This window comes from Lemur catta, chromosome 6, assembly GCF_020740605.2.
Source record: "Lemur catta isolate mLemCat1 chromosome 6, mLemCat1.pri, whole genome shotgun sequence".
Taxonomy (NCBI): domain Eukaryota; kingdom Metazoa; phylum Chordata; class Mammalia; order Primates; family Lemuridae; genus Lemur; species Lemur catta.
In genome coordinates, this window is record NC_059133.1 from 17242062 (window position 1) to 17261750 (window position 19689).

The 19689-nt window shown below is 45.3% G+C and overlaps 1 protein-coding gene across 1 annotated transcript in view; it reads left to right on the plus strand.

The window, feature by feature from the left end:
* The first annotated feature begins 298 nt into the window (after positions 1 to 298).
* The window catches only part of LOC123639366 (putative tetratricopeptide repeat protein 41), a 38799-nt gene continuing 19408 nt past the window's right edge, over positions 299 to 19689 (plus strand). The window contains exons 1-2 of the mRNA XM_045553088.1: positions 299 to 661; positions 17736 to 17907. Coding sequence (XP_045409044.1) covers positions 602 to 661; positions 17736 to 17907 — 232 coding nt within the window. The 5' untranslated portion in view covers positions 299 to 601. The remainder of the gene's footprint in view (positions 662 to 17735; positions 17908 to 19689) is intronic.

A 19689-nucleotide genomic window follows, 5' to 3' on the forward strand; every position in this document is an offset into this window, starting at 1 on the left:
GCAGGAGAACAATCAGACACAAAAACCACTCACACGTAAATGCAAATTAGGTATTTGAAAACCTCAGTAAAGACGATGCAGCAGAAATGTTCAGTGTAATAACCGGCAAGCTTGCCAGGGTGTAGCCATAGCTCTGGATGTAGTCATTATGACAATATGGATGGTAACTTAATGGCTAAATGTGGGCTGTGGAGCTGGGCTGTCTGGATTCAAATCCCAGTTCTGCATTTACTTCAATGTGACCATCGGTAAGTTACTTAACTTCACCATGCTCCACTTTTCTCATTTGTAAGACAGGGGCAGTTGCAGTGTTTACCTATAAACACTGAAAGCAATAAATTGTTTAATCATATGAAACATTCAGAATGATATCTGGCTCATGTTAGCTCTTATTTTTGTCACCATCATGTTGTCTATGCAGGGCTGGACGGCTGGGTGGCCGATGCTATGTGCTTATTGTGTGTCTCGCATTGTGGGTTGGCCGAGGATGAGCTGCTCCAGCTTTTGGACATGGTGGGCTACAGGAATCATTACAAAGTGACCACGCTGCACTGGGCTGCCTTCCGCAACGCCACCAAACAGTGGGTCCAGGAGAAGCCGAATGGGCTCCTGTACTTCCGGCACCAGTCCCTGCGAAACGCCGTGGAGCACAAGCTCCTTGGTAAGCAAGGCTTGACTGCGAGCACACCTGCTGGTTAGGGTGGGGAGGAGTCACACACAAGGGAAAGCTTGTAGCTGGGATTTCTCACGTAGGAGTAAAGCCATAAACACATGCAAATGGTTATATGTTAGGACTTGTACTTGACTATGAGTAACTGAGACCTGACTTCAGTGGCTGAACTCCTCAGGGTTTATTCTCTCCTATAACAGACTTCTGGGCTGCTCTGTTGGCTCCGCAAAGTCACCTGGGACCCGGCTCCTTCTGTGTCCCTGATTCACTACACTGGCTTGCATTCTCAAGGTCACCCATGCTTATGGCTGCTGGAGCTCCAGCCATCACATTTCAGGCCACAGGAGGGAAGAAGAGCTTACCAATTCCGTTTAGGGAACGTTCCCAGAAGTTTCACAGCAACATTTCTTCTTATGTCTGTTTGACTCAGGGCCTCATTACTTGGCCACAGCTACACACAAGGGAAGCTGGGAGTAGAGGTTTCAACTGGGTACACTGCTACCCTAAACAAAGGTGGGATTCTGTCACTAACAAAGAAGAGTGACAGAACTTCCCTAAGTGGATAATGGGTAGGAGTTAGGGGTCTCTACCTGAATTCTGAAATCAAATTCTTATCCCTTTCTGAAAAGGACTGCAGGTCTGCATCCTAGAGACCTTGGAAATCACAAACACCATACCTAGAAGCAGAGCACTCGACGATTACACAGAGCACTTCAGGTCTAAGGACTCAGAACATCTTCAAATAGCCCCTGGCAAGATTCCAAGCTCTGTGCAAATTTCCCTTTAAATTTACTATGTTCTCTTTTACTTTCATTTTTAAAAGGATGAATCCTTTTTACTATTTCTCTCCTACATTGTAATTTTTCCCACTCTCTCTTAAGTCATGTGATGTGGAGGAGAGAGCAGGCCTAGGAATGAGGATGCTCTTAGATTTAATGTAGGTTCTTCTGTTCACTTGCTGTATGATGGTTTGCAATGCATTCAATTTCTCCATTTTCTACTAAGGGGTCATGGTGTGGCTGTTAAAATTGTGGGTACACATTACATCCCTTCGCTGCACTGTGAGCCCCCCAGAAAGCACTGTTGACAATATTTGTCTGGGAAAAAAAAGTTGTATGCTGCAGAATGAGGCTGTGAATACTAGTCTTTGCTAGAGGCATGAGGAATTGTAATAGCAGTAATTCACCTCCATGTGCCCTGGGCATGAGAAGCCCATCCCACAAGGATGAACAAGGTCTAAAAACCAGGGCTATAGTACTTGAGTCCATTATGATTTTTTTTTATAAACGGCTATTTTTTGACTCTTTTGTCCAAATGCCATGCCAATTAATCACAGTGAGGCAAGCTGGTCTCTCTTAGTAACATCAATCTGCATGCTTCTTGCATTTGAAATGTCTAGTATTATATTCAATTTGTAACCTAGATTACTCCTACCAAAAATTGGCTGACCTAGAAGGATCGTGGATTGTGATGGAGCAGCCTCTTTCACCTCTTTGTCACTTAAACTAAGGACTGTTTGGTCTTATATTCTTTATGTGTCCACTAGTCATGATAGGCACGTTTTCTTTTCAGTGCTTTCACTGTGTCAGGCACTTCATATAAATTATTTCTCTTACTTCTCATGCAACCAGAACATCCTCAGACTACGGTAGGTCATTTCCCACCAGCTCCTTGGAACATCCTCACCTGCTCTGGGTGTTCCTGGGAGTCCCCCAGCAGTGTCATATGTGCTCACCCATCTGTTGGCTGTAGTCACCAGAGAGTCTCTTCTGGTTTCTTATTACCAACATGGGTGCCTCCCAACTGCCCCCGCTGGTGTTGTTTGCTGAGAGAGAACCAGAATTCATGCCAAGGGTCCCTTCCTCTCCTTCGGTCACAAAGCAGCCAGACCTCGAGGTGCTGGGGTCGTGCTAGTTCCATCAGAAGCGAGGGGAAAACATCTCCTGGGAGATCTAAACACCACTGCATTCCCTTTCCCCCCAAACCCCGCCCTCCTCAGGCTGTCAGGGAGCCCTTTCCATTTCTTCTTGTAACCCTATACCCCATAAAAGCTACCCCCAAATCCAGTGAAGTCCCCTTTTTTTCCATCTCTGTTGAGTGGAAGGAGTCAATATAGCATGATGGTTAAAAGTGGGATCCTGATGCCAGACTAGGGTGAGCCCTGGCTTTCCCACTTGCTAGGCGGTGACTTTGGCCACATTATTTTACCACTCTGTGTCCCAGATCCCTCATTTATAAAATAAGTATACCAACCTCATAGCATTGTGAGCATTGTGAGCATTCAGTGAGGTAGTTCCATATAAAGCACTTAGAACAGTGCCTGGCCCATAGTAAAGTCTCAAGAAATGTCAGCCACTATCAACATCCTCTTCATTTTCCTCACTTTCTTCCCTGGGGCCTTCTACCCGCCACCTTTCCCAGGATGGCCCATGCAGATCATCTGGTGATGTTGAATTCTGTCGGCCCAAAGATTATTCTGCTTCATCAGACACCCTCAGGCAGGTCTGAGTTCCTGGGACCCACTCCAGTTTCACTCAATAGATGTTTGCTGAATGAATGCACAGCTATTTCTGGCTGCTGGCTTTTTGGGTCTGCCATTTCTCGAGGCCTCCATCTCTATTGCTTTGAGAGTCAGTGCCAAACCTCAGCTTCTAACATCTGCCTGCAATAGAATCAGGAGCTGGGGGGCTGAGCAGAGGAGAGCAGGCACAAGCCACCTGCATATGACGTCATGGTCATGGAACAGGAGTGGCCTCATTTTGCCCTGTCCTCGTCTCGCTCTCAGGTCTGTGTGCTGTTTGGCAAATAGTCTACCTTCCCTCCTCCCAGAAATCACCATGGAATCTACTAGAAATGATTTATTGTTAAGAGTGATGGCTTTGGAGTCTGACAGAACTGTCACACTGTGCACAAGGTGTGATCTTGTGCAAGATGCTTACCTCCCTAAGACTCAGTTTCTCACCTGCTAAATAGGAATAATATTATAACACTACTTACCTTGAGAGTATTAAAAATGCTAGTTCATGTACGATATAGCATCTGGCACTATGATAAGCACTTATGGTGGTCCTTTGAGCCAAATGCCTCCTTCACCATGAGAAACACTTCCTGGACCCCTTGTCAGGTGGGGCCTTGTGACTAAGCGACCACTGGAAATGTTCAGGATGGCAGCTGCTCTGTGAGCCCTGCGTTCAGGAGGCCTGGATTGGAGTTCCCGGTCTCCAGTCCTGTGGTGGACATAATAAGCCTTTGCTCTTTTAGGGCACTGGGCTTTTGGGGTTGTTTGTCAGTGCAGCATAATTTAGCCCACCATGTGTCACAACAACACTACAGAAGCGTCAGCCATTAAGTCTGTCAATGAGAACTGTGCTGCGCTGTGAGTGCAAAAATGGCGTTGGGGCCAAACCATTCCTCACATCCCATGTGTAGCTGGAGGAGCACTGGAGTCAGAGCAGAAGCTGTGAATGCCGCTTCTCCAGTTACTGGTCACATGCTGACTGGGGGTAAGTCACGTGGCTTCTCTGATTTTAAGTAGCTAAGTAGCTTCATTGGTCATATGGGGATTCATATCCATGTCCTCTTCATGAGCTTATTTTGTAAAAAGACAAAATTAAATGCAATATTTTGTATGAGTTTTTTTTTTGGCGACGGGGTCTCGCTGTCACCCAGACTAGAGTGCAGTGGCACAATCATAGCTTACTCTAACCTCAAACTCCTAGGCTCAAGCGATCCTCCTGCCTCAGCCTCCCAAGTGCCTGGGACTACCAGTGTGTACCACCACACCTGGCTAAGTTTTCTGTTTTTTGTAGAGATGGGGACTTGCTCTTGCTCAGGCTGGTCTCGAACTCCTGACCTCAAGCGATCCTCCTGCCTCGGCCTCCCAAAGTGCTAGGATTACAGGTGTGAGCCACCACGCCCAGCCTATGAAAATGTTTCATACACTTTAATGCTTCAAATCTTGGACTCAGGGTAATATTTGTCCCAGTTCTTTTTCTCCCCCATTCTGCACCCCCACTTTCCCAATTTACTACCCACAAGCATATCTTTGCTACACACAGTGGAGGAGGAGTTCTCTTTTTCTTTTATGAGTCTTTTAAGCACTGTACTTGCTGCCTGGGCGTATCTACACGCTTTAGACCAGATAGCTCGGAGTCTGTCCCAATGGGTGGGTGACCTGGAAATCATTTCAGTGGCAATGCAGAATGGTTGTTTAAACAGTGGGCTTCCCTTTTAGTACAGTTCTTATGAAGAGCTGGGTTTGGGGCGCCATCTAGCTGTGTGCTCCAATTCATCTTGCAGATTTTAAAATACTTCTATTAATAGTTTAGTTTTCAAGGATAGATATCACCAGGTTTTAATTAAACAAAACCCGTCTGTCTTTGAGAAGCTTATGTCTGGGTAGTGAGATCTGTTGGGACCATTTCTCTTTGGAAATGAAGATATAGTAATCCTGGCTCCAACATCAGATTTGCCATTTGTTTGCTCAGCTACCCCTTGGCCTGTATAAGATCCAGGCAATGGATTAACTTCTCCAAAACATACACCCTCGATGTTTGAAAGTGCTTGTTTAAGCAGCAACCATAGCGGTGTATATTTAAAATAGAATTTTGGAGCATGTCAGGTTGCTAAAAAAACCAAACAAAAATGAAAACAGAAAAATAGGTTACAGCTATTTCCTTGGGGAAGGAGGCGGACTCAGCATGAAAAATCAATATGGTCACAAACTCCTAAAATTCTAGGTCAGTGATCATATAACTGTAACTAATTCTTTGGTAAATTCAAACTGATGTGTAAGATACATTTTTTCCAGCAACCTTGACTTTTATTTCATTAATGATGGCCACAGAGCAGTCACATTTTTGTTATAGCATTTTCATATACTAAAAAGCCAGATGCATTAAACTGTAATTGATTTTTAAATAGGTGTAGTCACTTGTGTCAGAGAAAGCAGTCCAAATGCATTTCAGAACCCAGAAAATCACAAGAAAACACATTTTCACCAAATCTTGATGAGATACTTCCAGCGGCAAACCACCTTCTGGAGAGTGTACCGAGAATTGCCGTGGCATATGAAAATGAGCGGGTGCTGGAGGGGGTTGTGCAGCTTTCTCTCAAGCCCTAGGTAAGCCTCGCCATTTTTCCATCATTGTATGTAGGCAGATTTAGCTTTTCCTTTTCCTGGTGCTGTTTAGATACCCATGTTTCCATTGAGCAAGATGTATTCATTCATTTATTCATTCAACCACCCACTCATTCATTCGGATGTGACATCACCTTGCATCGACTTCTGTGGTTGGCGGATCCCCAGGGTTGCTCCATTGGATCTGTCTGGTGCTGCAGGGTGTTGGTGTCCTCTCTTCATGCCATGTGGATTTCTCTGAGTTAAGTGGCATTCTGGAGAGTTGGAAAGCATAAAGGACTGGCCATGTTCTCCTGCTAAGCCCTTCTATCTTCCTCCCTTCCATCCCCTATACAACTTCCCTTCCCTCCACCTCCCCCCTCTTTCCTTCCCTGCCTCTTCCTTCTTTCCCTCCTATGCATTAACTCAGCAAACATCTCCTTATGACCCACTCTATCTCCCACACCATGCCAGGCCCTGAGGGTGCAAAAATGAATAGACACAGCCCCAGGCCCTTAGGTGCTTTCCTTCTAGTGGGGGAAGATGCCAAGCCAGCCAGAGAATTTCTATACATGGTGGTGAATGCCTCACTAGAGTGGTGACACAGTGAGCTGTGCGGCACAGGCAAGGGAGGGCCCAGCTCTGCCTGGTAGATCCGGGGAGCCTGCCCAGAGGAGGGGGCGCCTGCACAGATGAGCAGAATTGGTTTTGACTACAGAAGAGGGAAAGGCTCAGACTTATCTGATGACCCACCAAAGTCTTGTTAGGTAAGAAGTTTATGCAATAGGCCAATGAAATGTGGTCAATAGAAGAAGATCTTCCTTCAAGGCATGAAATAGTAAAAGTCTGCATATTACATTGTGTCACAAGTATCACAGACTTTATATCAAGAATCCGAAGCCCAAGCTTCTGGACAAGGCTGCACCTCACTCACCACTGGAACATCTTATCGGAAGCCGGATGTGACGCTTCTGGGGCCTATTTACTCTCGGTGGCCAAGATTAAAGAAGATCAGTACCATAAAATGAGGAAGAGATTTACGCTGTCAGGTACAGTGCGCGACGATGTTTCAGTGGTTCATTTTGCTGGGATACAGAGTGGCTGAAAGTTACTATTCTCCTGTTTCCTCATATAATTCTGATCAATCGAACAGACCATCTCTGATTTCTCTTCTCTACAATTGAAGCCAACAATTTCTGAAGGCAAGAAATTGGGACCAATTTTTAATTTTGAAATGGCTTCTCTTTATCTGCTTGCAGTGGCTGTTTTCCAGGGCTTTCTCCTTAACCTCCGTTTCTCTCTGTACTTTCTCCTGGCTTCAACCACAGCCCTCACACCTTCCTTCTTTATCTGTACTTCCAGCCTTGACTCCTTTCGGAGCCCATTTCATGAGAGCTACTAATAGTATTCTTGCCCGATCGATAGCTTTCTGAGTGACTGGTTGACATTTCAAATTAAATAGGTGAAAACCTAAATTATTACAGGGTATTTCCCCCAAATTTGTTCTTTCTATGTTCCCTCTGCCTACCAATAGCAGCACTAACTTTCTCTCTCATTCAATACTGAAAATAGTGCTTTTGAGGGTGGCCTCAACCCAAGTGGGGACAACCGTGCTTTGATTTCCTGCTTACGTGACTTGGCTTTGGATAGCTCTTTGGTTAATATTTCTTCCCTTCGTTCTCCATAAGTAGGTCCTTTTGCCTGCCCCTCCTTTCACCCTGTTTTCTTGGTTTATTAAGCAGAGCAATAACCTTTATTCATTCTTTCAAAAAATACTAACTGAGCCTCTCCCTGGGCCATGAACTGATGGACTCCCTGACACAGCAATGACCGAGGCAAATGGAGTTCCTGCCCTTGTGGGGTTTACAGTCTAGTGACCATAATAGATTTTGAGCATTTGTTATATGCCAGACTCTAAGTTAAGTACTTTTTATGAATCAGTTTAATTTTAATAAAGCTGCTGCTATAATACTAGTACTATCTTGAATGAAATTAAGGAAACTGAGTCTCAGCTAAGTTTCCTGAGGTCTCCCAGAGAGTGAGGAATAGATTTGGGCTTTATCACACCTGTATCCATTTTGGTCTTTAAACATCTTGCCTTTACCTTTATTCTTACTGCTGTGAGGATATGTGCAAGTTTGGAATTTGTCTGATCCAGTAATCAGGCAATACTCATAAGGATACCAGTGTGTTGAATACAGCCAGGACCCATCTGGAAATGTGTTCTTGCTTAGGATGTGAGGGAGGGGAGGGAAGAGGAAGGGGGTGGTTCTGTGTGTTATAGGAAGCTGAATGCTAACCAGAGGGAGATTAGATCTCCAAGGGGGCGAGTGGGTAAAAAAAATCCTTCCAGATAATGCCACACTGCTTATCATAACATGGTCGTTATGATGATGGAAGACGTTGGGGGCTGAGAGTTGAAACTGGTAGGAAATCATGTAATATTTCAGTGTGTAAAGATTTTCTGGATGTAAATGAGCCTAGTTCAGAATGCATCCCTTTGAATTACACAGCAAACATCCTTAGGGCTCTTCTGGTGATGCTGTAAGCATGATGTCACCTAGATAAACTTCTAAGATCCTGCCGGTCAGTCTCCGTGTTATGCTGGACCCCCCAAGGCCTCTCACTGGGGAGTCCTGGCCTCCATAATTGCCTCTGACACCCTTCATGTTTAGTCATGGCCAAGTCCTGTAGATTTTACTTCCAGAAAGCTTCTCACATCCATTCTCTCATCTCTACTGGGCCGTCCTTTCCTCTCTCTGGAAGAGTCTTCATAAAGCGAGGCTGTGATCCAGTCACTCTGCATATGGTAGCTGTTCACCTTTGTGTCTCCCCTCCTACCCTGGCTGGCAGACTCAGCCCATGACCATTTGGGGAGACTCTCTGAAGTTCCTCTAGGACTAGTGAGCTCACTTTTCTCTCCTGGTGGGTTGCTGAAAGTAGAAGTCACAAGGTTAAGTACTGTTACCAGAGCAATAGAAAAATATATTAGATTCATCAGAATAAGATCTAATTATATCAGGAATCCTGTATAATAGCCATAGGAGTTACTACAGTGGTCTGGTTGGCTGTCTGGGCCTCCTCATTTTTTTTCCACCATGATTATATAGCCATGCATGGCCCCGAATCAATCTGCCCTCCTGGGGTGCTCCTGGAGGACAGGCCCTTAACTGGACTACTCTTTCAAAGAATTTTGGGAGAAATCCTGTTTTATAGTGTGGAATCCTGCAAGTTGCCTGCCAGTTCATCCCTGCCCTCTTTTCTAATTAAAGAGATCTGAGCAAATGCTGTCACTCCCCCAGATTAATTCAACAATATTAACTGAGTTCCTGCTTGTGCCAAACATGGTGTTAGTTGCCGAGGATAGAGCAATGGTAAGGCAGATGTGGTTCCTGCCTTAGTGAAGCTTATAGTCAAGTGTAAATGATATACATTAAAAAGCAATTCGGCCCACGAGGAGTAGTTCCAAGTGGTGGCATGGAGCTTAGAGCACGGAGATGTAACCTTGTCTGAAATCTGACACAGAGATGGAGAGAAAGAATTCCAGAAATAGAGAACAACAGGGTTGAGGTAGAGGGAGAATAGTGAATCTGAAGAACTGAACAAGTCCCGCATGGATAAGAAAGGGTGGACAGTGAAGGGGTGTCCTGAGGCTGCAGAGGCAGAAGCCCAAGGCCCTAGGTCATGCTAAGGGTTCAGCCCTTATCCTAAGAGCAGTGGGAAGCCATCAGGGATTCAAGTAAGATGGTAACAGGTTGGTTTTAAAAGGTCACTTTGGGTATCATGTAAACAATGAAATGGAAAGGGACTAGCATGGCTCCAAGGAGACCTGCTAGTGGTAACAACCCAGGGGACAGGCAATGTTGGCTTAGAAGAGGAGGTGGAAGCTTTGCACATAGAATCCACAGGACTCGATCATCAGTTGGGTGCAGGAGACGGAGGAGTCAAGATGAATCCCAAGTTGACTTGAATGACGGGCAGATGACACTGCCATTGACCAAAACAGGAAACCCTCCTAAGGAGGACAGAAGGGGGTGACAGAAGCCACATGGTGTTTGGAGTGACTGTTGAAAGCCAGGGGGAGATAGTCACAGGGCTCAGAGAAAGAGAACCGGGCCAGAGATACATCTGTATTAGGAAGATGGGCCCAGGAGAGGGAATGAGGTCATCAGGGAGAGGAAGAGGTGAGGCGGGCCTGGGTCAGAACTTCCAGGGGTGAGCAGAGGAAGAGGATGCAGCTGGGGACAGGAAGGAAGGGTTAGAGAGCTAGGAGCAAAACTGGGGCTAAGAGTTAGACATTCCCAAATTGAGGATGGATGCCAACTAAATTAATATTATTAAATGTCTAATATTCCATTGTGAATTGCATTCTTCTCTGTGCTGTGTTGAAGCCCTACTCTGATATCATAGACTTTTTAATAAAAGTCTGTTACAAACACATGGTTTGGGGGAATAAAGGAGAATCCATAGTGTTCCACGTTTAAAGGATGTGGATCAGAGAGGGGCCAGCAAGCGGCCTCAGGGAGCCGCCACAGGATGTGCAAGCACAGCTGGGACTTGGGGCTGAAGCAGGAGCAGGAGTTTAGGGTGAGCAAGGCATCATCAGAGAAGATGGGCTGATGGGGAAGGGAATGTAGTACAAAAATTCCTTTCCCCCAAATCAACCAGCAAGAAGTTTGAGGAAGGGTGGACTATATCCTGCTATTGGACGGAGAGGAACTTTTCAGGCAGGGTCGCTTCAAAGTAGAAAGAGAGCCCCGATCATGGGGTCGGTGGGAACATCATTTCCCACATGTGGGAAAGGATTAAGAATTTCCCTCTCGGGTCTCATTCTTCATTATCCCCTTCCGTTCTGTGAGATAACTAGGCTACTTACAGTTTTGACTGCCGCCTGCTTTGGGAAAATTCCTTTAAAAATGAGCGTTTTCCCAGGGTGGCTCAGTCTCGTCGGTTGGATGGGGGAGTGGAAGCCTATCTGATGTCACCCCCTGCGCGTTGCCGCTGCTGGGGATGGATTGGGCACCAGCGCGCGCTCCTCCCTCTGGACCGCGAGGTTTGGCTCCCCCTGGTGGCTCCGGGGAGAATAACAAGCCTGGCTTCTTGGGTTCACAAGAAATGATGTGCAGTTGGGGTCTTGAACTTGCTTCTCCTCGGGTGCTTCTGGTCCCGTCCGCCTGGAGCCCGGTTTGCTTCTCCCTGTGGCACGCATCTGAGGAAGTTGCATCTCTGATAGATGACCGGTAGAGAGGGCTTTGAGCCTAGAAGACAACTTCTTTGTAGATTCTCTGTGGCATGATATTCTCTCTCTCTCTGTAGAGATGGGGTCTTGCTATGTTGTTCGAGACCAGGCTAGGTATATACCCTGTAGGGGCCAAGGGAAAGCTTCTCCTTTGCCCTCTGAAGGTTCACTGAAAATCACTGACAAGCGGCAGATTAATTGGAGAAAATGGGAGGCTACATGGGAGGCTGAGGCAGGAGGATTGCTTGAGCTTGGGACCTCAGGGGTTACAGTGAGCTATGATAGCACCATTGCACTCTAGCCTGGGTGACAGAGCAAGACCCTGTTTCAAAATAAATAAGTAAATATTAAACATTATGTGTAGGATGATTCCAATTTTAATTTTACAAAGTGTGTGTGTGTGTGTGTGTGTGTGTATGTGTATGTGTATGTATGGGTACATACAAAAGATCAGGAGTCAATACAATAATATGTTAACTGAAATTATCTTTGATGCAATTATGGGTGGTTTTTATTTTTCTTTGTACTTTTCTATATTATCCAGTTTTTCTATAATATACACATATTTGTTTTATAATGAAAAAATTGCTTTCTCAGGGTCAGGTGTGGTGGCTCATGCCTATAATCCTAGCACTCTGGGAGGCCAGGGTGGGAGCACTACTTGAGCTTAGGAGTTTGAGACCAGCCTGGACAATATAGTGAAACCCCATCTCTACAAAAAATAAAGAAATTAGCCAGGCATGGTGGGGTGCACCTGTAGTCCCAGCTACTTAGGAGGCTGAGGCAGGAGAATAGCTTGCACTGTGGAGTTTCAGGCTGCAGTGAGCTATGATGCCAACACTGCACTCCAGCCTGGGCAACAGAGTTAAACCCTGTCTCTAAAAAAAAATTCTAAGTTTTCATTTGTGTGTAAGGTATAACTACACACACACACACACACACACACACACACACACACCAGGTATGACTCTCTGTTTTGTTCTTTTAACATTTTCTTTCTGTTAAAGCCAGCAATTCAAGATAGTTGCAACAGAGGGCAGAATGGTGTAAGAAATTTAAATACCTTTTTCTTCCTGCCTGAAAATAACCCCAAAATACAAATTACAGCAATACATGGATTGAGCTATATAAATACTCTTTTTTAACTCTGTAGTTTTAAAAATTTACGTGGAAAGATTATGTAAAAGCATTTTAGTTGTTTTTCATGTCAGTTTAAAATACTTGGTATTATATGTAAATCTTAATAAAAGCAAAGTGCTGATCCCTTGAGAGAAAAACTGAACTATGGATAATGTATTTAACCTGTGTATCAAGATTAAGCAGTGGGTACTTTTTGTTCCTTTCCACATATACTTTAGGATTATTTACTTTTCCTTTCACTCTAGTGCTGGAATGCAGACTTTTTGAGATTACTGCTGCTAACAAATGCCGATTAATATTCTTTATTGGAAGTTTTTTTTTTGTTTTTTGTTTTTGTTTTTGTTTTTTTTTTTTTGAGAGAGAGTCTCACTCTGTTGCCCGGGCTAGAGTGAGTGCCGTGGCGTCAGCCTAGCTCACAGCAACCTCAAACTCCTGGGCTCGAGCAATCCTCCTGCCTCAGCCTCCCGAGTAGCTGGGACTACAGGCATGCGCCACTATGCCCAGCTAATTTTATATATATATATATATATATATATACATGTATATATATATGTTTTTAGCTGTCCATATAATTTCTTTTCTATTTTTAGTAGAGATGGGGTCTCGCTCTTGCTCAGGCTGGTCTCGAACTCCTGAGCTCAAACAATCCGCCCGCCTCGGTCTCCCGGAGTGCTAGGATTACAGGCGTGAGCCACCGCGCCTGGCCGGAAGATTTTTGAAACTTATGGGCAAGACCAGTGAAGCAGAAGAGTTGTCCTTGATTGTTGAGGACATGTTAGTGGAGGTAAAGTGAGAATAAATTTTAAATCCTTCAAACTTTTTTCCTTTTATGTTAGATATTAATATTTTCAGCTACCATTTGCCTTTGTTCCTTTATAAATTAGTGCAATAGAGGAATCCATTGATTATGTTCATCAATGAGGAAGCTTGAGCTTCCTCCATATTTTTAACCTATGCCCCAAATTATACATTAATGACAGCAAGCAGTAAATAGATACGAATCATTATAGGATGAACAAAGAGTGAGACGTGTCACCTTAGGGGAAAAAAGAAATGTTCATAAAGCAAAAAGGGTAATATATAGATGGAAATGAATTAATAAAAACTGGCCAGAGACTTGGTTATAACTTTCATAAAAATGTTGGGGAAGGTTGATTGATTGTCTTGTCCCTATATTGATTTGCTTTTCTGAAATATGAACTTTTGGCTTTGGCTTTTGGCTTTCACTGAACACAATGAAAGGCTTCACTTATAACATGCGTATGCTTGTGATGACATATAACTGCTATTTTTAAAAAAAACATTATAAATTTTCACTGATTTCAGTAGAATTTATGGACTTAGGGTAGTATAACCCAAAACAAAGCTGTTTTTATTTTAAAACAAAGACTTTCAGATTTTCGTAAAACACTGACCCTGCCCCCATCAACATACATCTTTATGGAAGGATTCTATCTAAAGAGATTTATGAGACTCAACATTGCAAGTCCCTATGTGGCAGAGACCATGTTTATTTGCCCATTTTTGTTCCTCCTTGGCATATTATAGCCTGTGGGTGCTTAAGAAATGAGACAAATAAGTCTGTAAATCAGTTTGAACTTGGAAATTCCTCCATGTCCTTACAAGGTAGCACGCAGCAGTGAAGAGAGGATGGGCTGTTTTCAGACTGACACAGATTCTTCTTTCCCACATTCTGCTTGCGCCATCTTGGTGAGGATTTTAATCGGTGCCTCTGTGAGTTCTCATTTTCGAGGATTCTAGAATCTATCTCATGGGGCTGTTAACAGGGTCAAGAAAGTAAGTCCATAAAAAGCACCCCACGCAATATCTGGTACATAGTGAGATCTTAAGTGCTGGTAGCTATTTTGTCATTACTGTCCTTGGGTAATAAAGTAAGTGAGGCGTAGCTTAGAAATATGGGAGTTTGATTTAAGCTATCTTGTCCACTCTGGCATCATTCAGGGAGTAGAGACCACCGGTTCTGTGGTTTCCTATTATGACTGTGGAGTTTTCCCCTGCACCAGTTTTTTCCCCCGTGAGGTCCACATTTTCTGTTGCTGACATTCACGTGTCTGGAAAGCATCAGTTATTAGGTAACCATTGAATGCCTGATTGCAGTCACTCACTTTGTCATTCAGTCATTCGCTTAGTCGTGTCATTCAGTCACTCAGCCAGCATTCACTGAGGGCCTTGTCTGGCCGGAGCACTGTGCAGGGAGTTGGAGTGGTAGCCGCAAATGAGCTGGCCGGTTTCTGGCCTCGGGGAGCTCCCAGTCCAGCTGGAAGTCACTGCCACCTTCTGCAGCTCCTCAGTCATGAAGCAACCCCCTGAAATACGTGGTCGTGAAGGGACGAGGCTGGCTTGGTAGGAGGCGTGCCGAAGTTCAGGCATCCAAAGAGAATTTCCCACTTCAGAGGACTCCTTCCAGAGGCATCAGTCTTATGATTCTAGCCTCAAAATATTTTTGCAACAGTTCTTTGGGACTAGCCACCATGAAGACTATTAAAATAATTTTTTCAGTCTCTGAAGGCACTTCCAAAAGAGAAGTTTTATAACTATTTTGGGCAGTAACAACGTCTTTGAAATACGTGCCTAACATTCTTGAGGGGGAAGATCTTGTTATTTGTGACGTACACATTCTGTATATGGTTTTATAATTTCTTCAGATTAGGTAGTTTTAAAATTTAATGAAGTGGTTTTCAACTGGGGGCCAATTTTGTCCCCTAGAGAACATCTGGCAATGCTGGAGACATTTTGGGTTGCCACAATTTGGGGGAAAGTTGCTACTGGCATCTGGTGGGTGGAGATCAGGGGTGCTGCTAAAATCCTATAGTGCACAAGACAGCCCCCACAGCACAAGGTTATCCTGCCTCAAATGCAATAGTGCTAAGCTGGAGAATCCCTGATTTGGATGTTTATTAAAAAGTGATCTCATTATTCTCCCCTCCATATTTCACAGCACATATACCAGGAAGCAAGAAAACCAAATGATAATGTTTGTGAAGAGTCCCCTGCTTATGCATCACAGTGGCTCACTTGTCAAGAAAACACACAGAGCAGTGTTTTAGAGACAGGCAGATTGGGTTGGACCCCCTTGCTCTCCTACTGGTTAGCCATGAGAGCTAGGGTGATTTATTTAACCTCACTGAGCCTTGGTTTCCCCACCTGTAATAGAGAAGCAGTAAGCCCTGCTTCCTGGGGTAACTGAAGTCTCCAGTGAGGTCACGCCCGGCAAGAGCTCAGCTTAGTCAGTGCTCCATAGGTGGTAGCTAGTATGGGCCCATGACCTAAGCATGAAACTGTGTATGTACTTTACAATCACTGTGACCGACTATCATCAGCACATACTTACTGAATGCCTATGAAGCTCAGAGCTCCATGCTTGATTGTGGAGTCTCTGCCCCCAAGGAGTAGGTAGACTGGGGTAGGACGAGGGGAATAAAAGACACACATTCACACGGAGGAAGCTGACCATGTAGGACCACATTTGACACACGGATTAGCATCACCTGCAGCGTGCACAGTGGGACTTGGAGGTGGTGGGGCCGCTGGGGCCTGGCAGTGGGTTGAACAGCTGCCAGTGCCTGTACCCAAGGCCTCAGCCCCACTGTCAGACTGACTGGAAACATGGCTGTGGCACGGGCAGCAATCAAAGAAGCCCTGAGCATTTGAGCCCGGCTGGCAGAGGGGAAATCTGAAGAGGAAGGTGGATTTGGAGAGAAAGATGATAAATCTTAGACATTTTGAATTTGCAGTTTAGGAAAAATGTCCAAGTGGAGTATCCAGCCAGCTGAGGGAAATCCAGGATTGGAGATCTGGAGGGAGATTAGGGAGATGTCGACATACCGGTGAATGCTGAAACCACAAAAGGAAACAAGGTCTCTCAATGATAATAGGAACCAATTTGGGGGGAATTGCTAATATTAAAAGGAGAAAAGTAAAAGTAGAACTTGTGAAGGGGGGAGGGATATCATAGTTTCAAATCAAGGAGTCTAACAGCATCAAATGCTGCCTAGAGGTTTGGCCTGGACAAATGAGGACTGAAAAAGACTCCTAGGTCTGGTGAGTAGGGGTGAGTGGTAACCACTGAGGTGGCAGGGGTGCGTGGGAGGAGCTGAAATGCAGGCCTGTAAGAGGTGACTGTGTGATAATGAGATGGAGAAGCAGTGCATGTTGACACCTGTTCGAGAAGTTTGTTGGTAAAAGGAGAAAGATGAAAAGTCAGGATAGAAGCAGGTTCAGGTCAGGTTTGATCCAGGATATGTTTGTGTGGAGCAGGAAATGAACAGGGAGAGGGAGAGACTGGAGATGTTGGCGAGGACTCTGTGAGGAGGCTGAGAGGGGGGATGCTTTTAAAGATACACCTGAGGGATGTGCGGAAGAGCCGCAGACCTAGGAGTTCCACACAATGCCTGGCTGCCTTCGGAGCTGGGCGGACCTCAGAGCAGACATTACCTGTTTGCAGGACCCCTGTTGGAAAACTCTGGGTCAAGCTACAGAAGGTCAGTTTGACGTGGAAGAACACTTTCAGTAGGTGCAGGAAAGTAGAAAGAGTCAAAGTCTTTAAATTCACACCAGGGAGCCAGGCTCAGTCAATCCTTTCCTGGGCTAACATTGTGGTATAGCATAAAGTATCACATAACCAGTAACAATGATACTGCTGCCCACTGTGTAGGGCCTCATTGGTCACCAAACACATTCCCTCCCACAGGTCCTTGTTAATATTAAGTTTTCTGAAGTGAGATATTAACAGTAAGAAAACTCAGCACTAACTCATTTCTTGTGCTGGGCATTTAAAAGAGTATAACCAATTGGTATATTCCTATGGCTTGATAAGGTTTTGAGAGAGGAGTGATTTAAATTAATGAAGTTAAGTAACGCTCGTTGGGGCTCAGAGACCCAATGCCCCGAGATACGATGCTTTGACAGGCTGAACTGAACGAGAGGCCTCAAGGCCTCCCTGGCCGTCCCTCAGCTCCCAAAGCAGAGGATGAAGTTGTTCTTTGAAGTTCCCTTATCTGCCTAAAGTCTGGACCTTCTATTAATCTGCCTTTTGTCAGTTGATTTTTCAACAGAACTTCAGAGGGCAAAGGGAAAGTTTTTCTTGGCTCCTACACCCTGAAATAAACGTGCTAGACTGGTAAAGGGAATTTATATTCAAGTCTCTAAGCAAAAATGTGTCCAACATAAAGTTAGTGGCTCTCTGGTCACATTTGAATTCAAGCAGCGTCTCCAGCTGTTCATTTGCATTCCGGATCCCGCCTCCTCTGTGACCTTTAACACACGCAAGACATCATCATGTGCATCTTCAACAATGTTTATTAGCATTGACTAACAACCTGTGAAATCATCTTCCAAAAATGTTTTCAGTTTGCAATGTCTTCCAATAAATATTTCACCGTGAGCATTATTTTATGAATATTTAAAATTCCCTGAGAAATGATGTAACGCATACAGTCTTTCGCAAGTCCATCATGGCGTGAGGCTTTCTTGGGCGGGTGTCTGGTGGCCGTACCTGTCCTGATGCCGTTTCCCCTCAGGAGTGGTGTCCTCTTCCTTTTGTGCAGAGCCGATCCATGACGGAGATGCCTCTCAAAGTACAGAATGCCCTTGGAGAGCTGTACCTTGAAATTGGGTTGACTCAAGAAGGGTTCCAGTATTTCCAGAAAGCATGGTCCAACCTGCTGTGTTTTTCACTCAGTGACTTAAAAGACAGCCAGAACTTGGTGAAGCAGAAAGGTACGGCGACACACACAGAGGGGATGACCTCTTGGGTTGTACACGGCTGGACTCCTTCTGGGCTATTCCCATCTGTGAGAAAAGGGAAGTGGACACGCGTGCTTTGTTGGCTTGGTGTGTTTGGAGGGCCGGTAGCGTATGAGTGTTGAACATGCAGCGCTCTTCATTCTGTTGGTCCACCTTTTCATATTGTCATAGCCTGTGAGGTTGAGCCTCAGAGAAGGAGGCTTTAGGCGGTAAGGGAGGGCCATCAGAGCTTGACTGTGAAGCCAGCCTTTCTGGGTTCAAATGCTATGTCTCTGCTTATTAGCTCTCTGTGCCTTTAGCCACACTACTTATACTCTCTGGGTCACAGTTTTCATATTGGTAAGGTGGGGATGAAATAACATCTACATCACATATTGTGAGAATGGAAAGCACACTGAGTGGTGCCCGATGGGTAGGTAAGTACTCACTGATGAATGGTGGCCATTATTTCATTCTCCAGCATTTGATGCCTGAGGCTGCTGTGGTACCACTGATAGAGCAGAGACAAAGAATTTTCAGTAAACTAAGGTGTTGAGCAGTTCTGACCTATTGATTTACAGTTAGACTGAGGAGTCTAGACTTTGTCGTACTTACATGGCTGTATCAGTTGGCTTTTTTGCATAACAAACCATTCCAAAACTCTGTGGCTTAAAGCAACATTTATTTTTGCCCATGAATCCATGGGTCAGCTGAGAGGTTATCCTGGTCTGGGGTGGGCCCAGCAGATTTGGGCTTGGCTCAGGCAGGTGTCTGAGATCAGCTAGCAGGGCAGGTGGGGCTGGCTGGCCTAAAAGGGCCACACTTAGATGACAGGGGTGGTGGGCCATGTGTTCCTCATTCTCCAGGAGGGTAGCCCAGGCCTGTTCACTTGGCAGCTCACAGGATTCCAAGAGGGAGAGCAGAAGTCTGGGCCTAGGCTCACAACTGGGACAATACCCCCTTCCACTGCATTCGATTGGTCAAAGCAAGTCCCCAGGCTTTATTCACCTCTTGATGGGGAGAGGTACAGAGCAGCATCGCACAGGGGAGTTGGGTCTGGTTGGTGTGGAGACTTGAAGCTGTTTTTGCAATCTGCTACCATGGCTAGAAGCTCAAAGATCCCCTTGGGCAAGCTACTGACCCTCCCTAGAGTTCTCATCTGTAAATTCACTTTTATAGCGTTAGTTATCATTTGTTGAACGCTTACTATGTCCAAGGCACTTTATGCTGATGATCACTTTTATCCTCAAATATACCCCATGCAGTAGGTGTTGTTACCCCTCTTTTACAGATGAGGAAGCTGAAGGTCAGAGATTAAATAACTTAAACCACGTTAGCTCCTGCAGCTAGTCAATCTGAAGCTGGGAGTCCAAGCCAGGCCTCTCTGACCCCAAAACCTGTCTGGGTAACTCCTTGCTGCACAGATTCTCTTCTAGTCACTTATGAAGCTCTAATCCTTGGTATACGGAGTCTAGCTGCCAAGTTGTTGTCCTGATGCAGGCAGGCCTGGTCACAGGCACGCTGGGGCCTTGGTGGGCAGGGGAATCCAGGGTGGAACCAGGGCCACTTCTGTGGGACCTGGGCCTGGCCCCCCAGAGGCAGCTGGACAGGCCAGAGTGGAGAGTTCCAAGGAACCAGGCAAATTGGCTTGGTGTAGACAAGTGGCCAAATCGACAGCGGCGTGGGGCGGGGGTCCTGGTGAAATGGGACGCTGGGAAGGATCAGTGCCATCAGCAATAGTCTTGGTGGGAACATGCTGTGGTTCTAGTCTCCTGA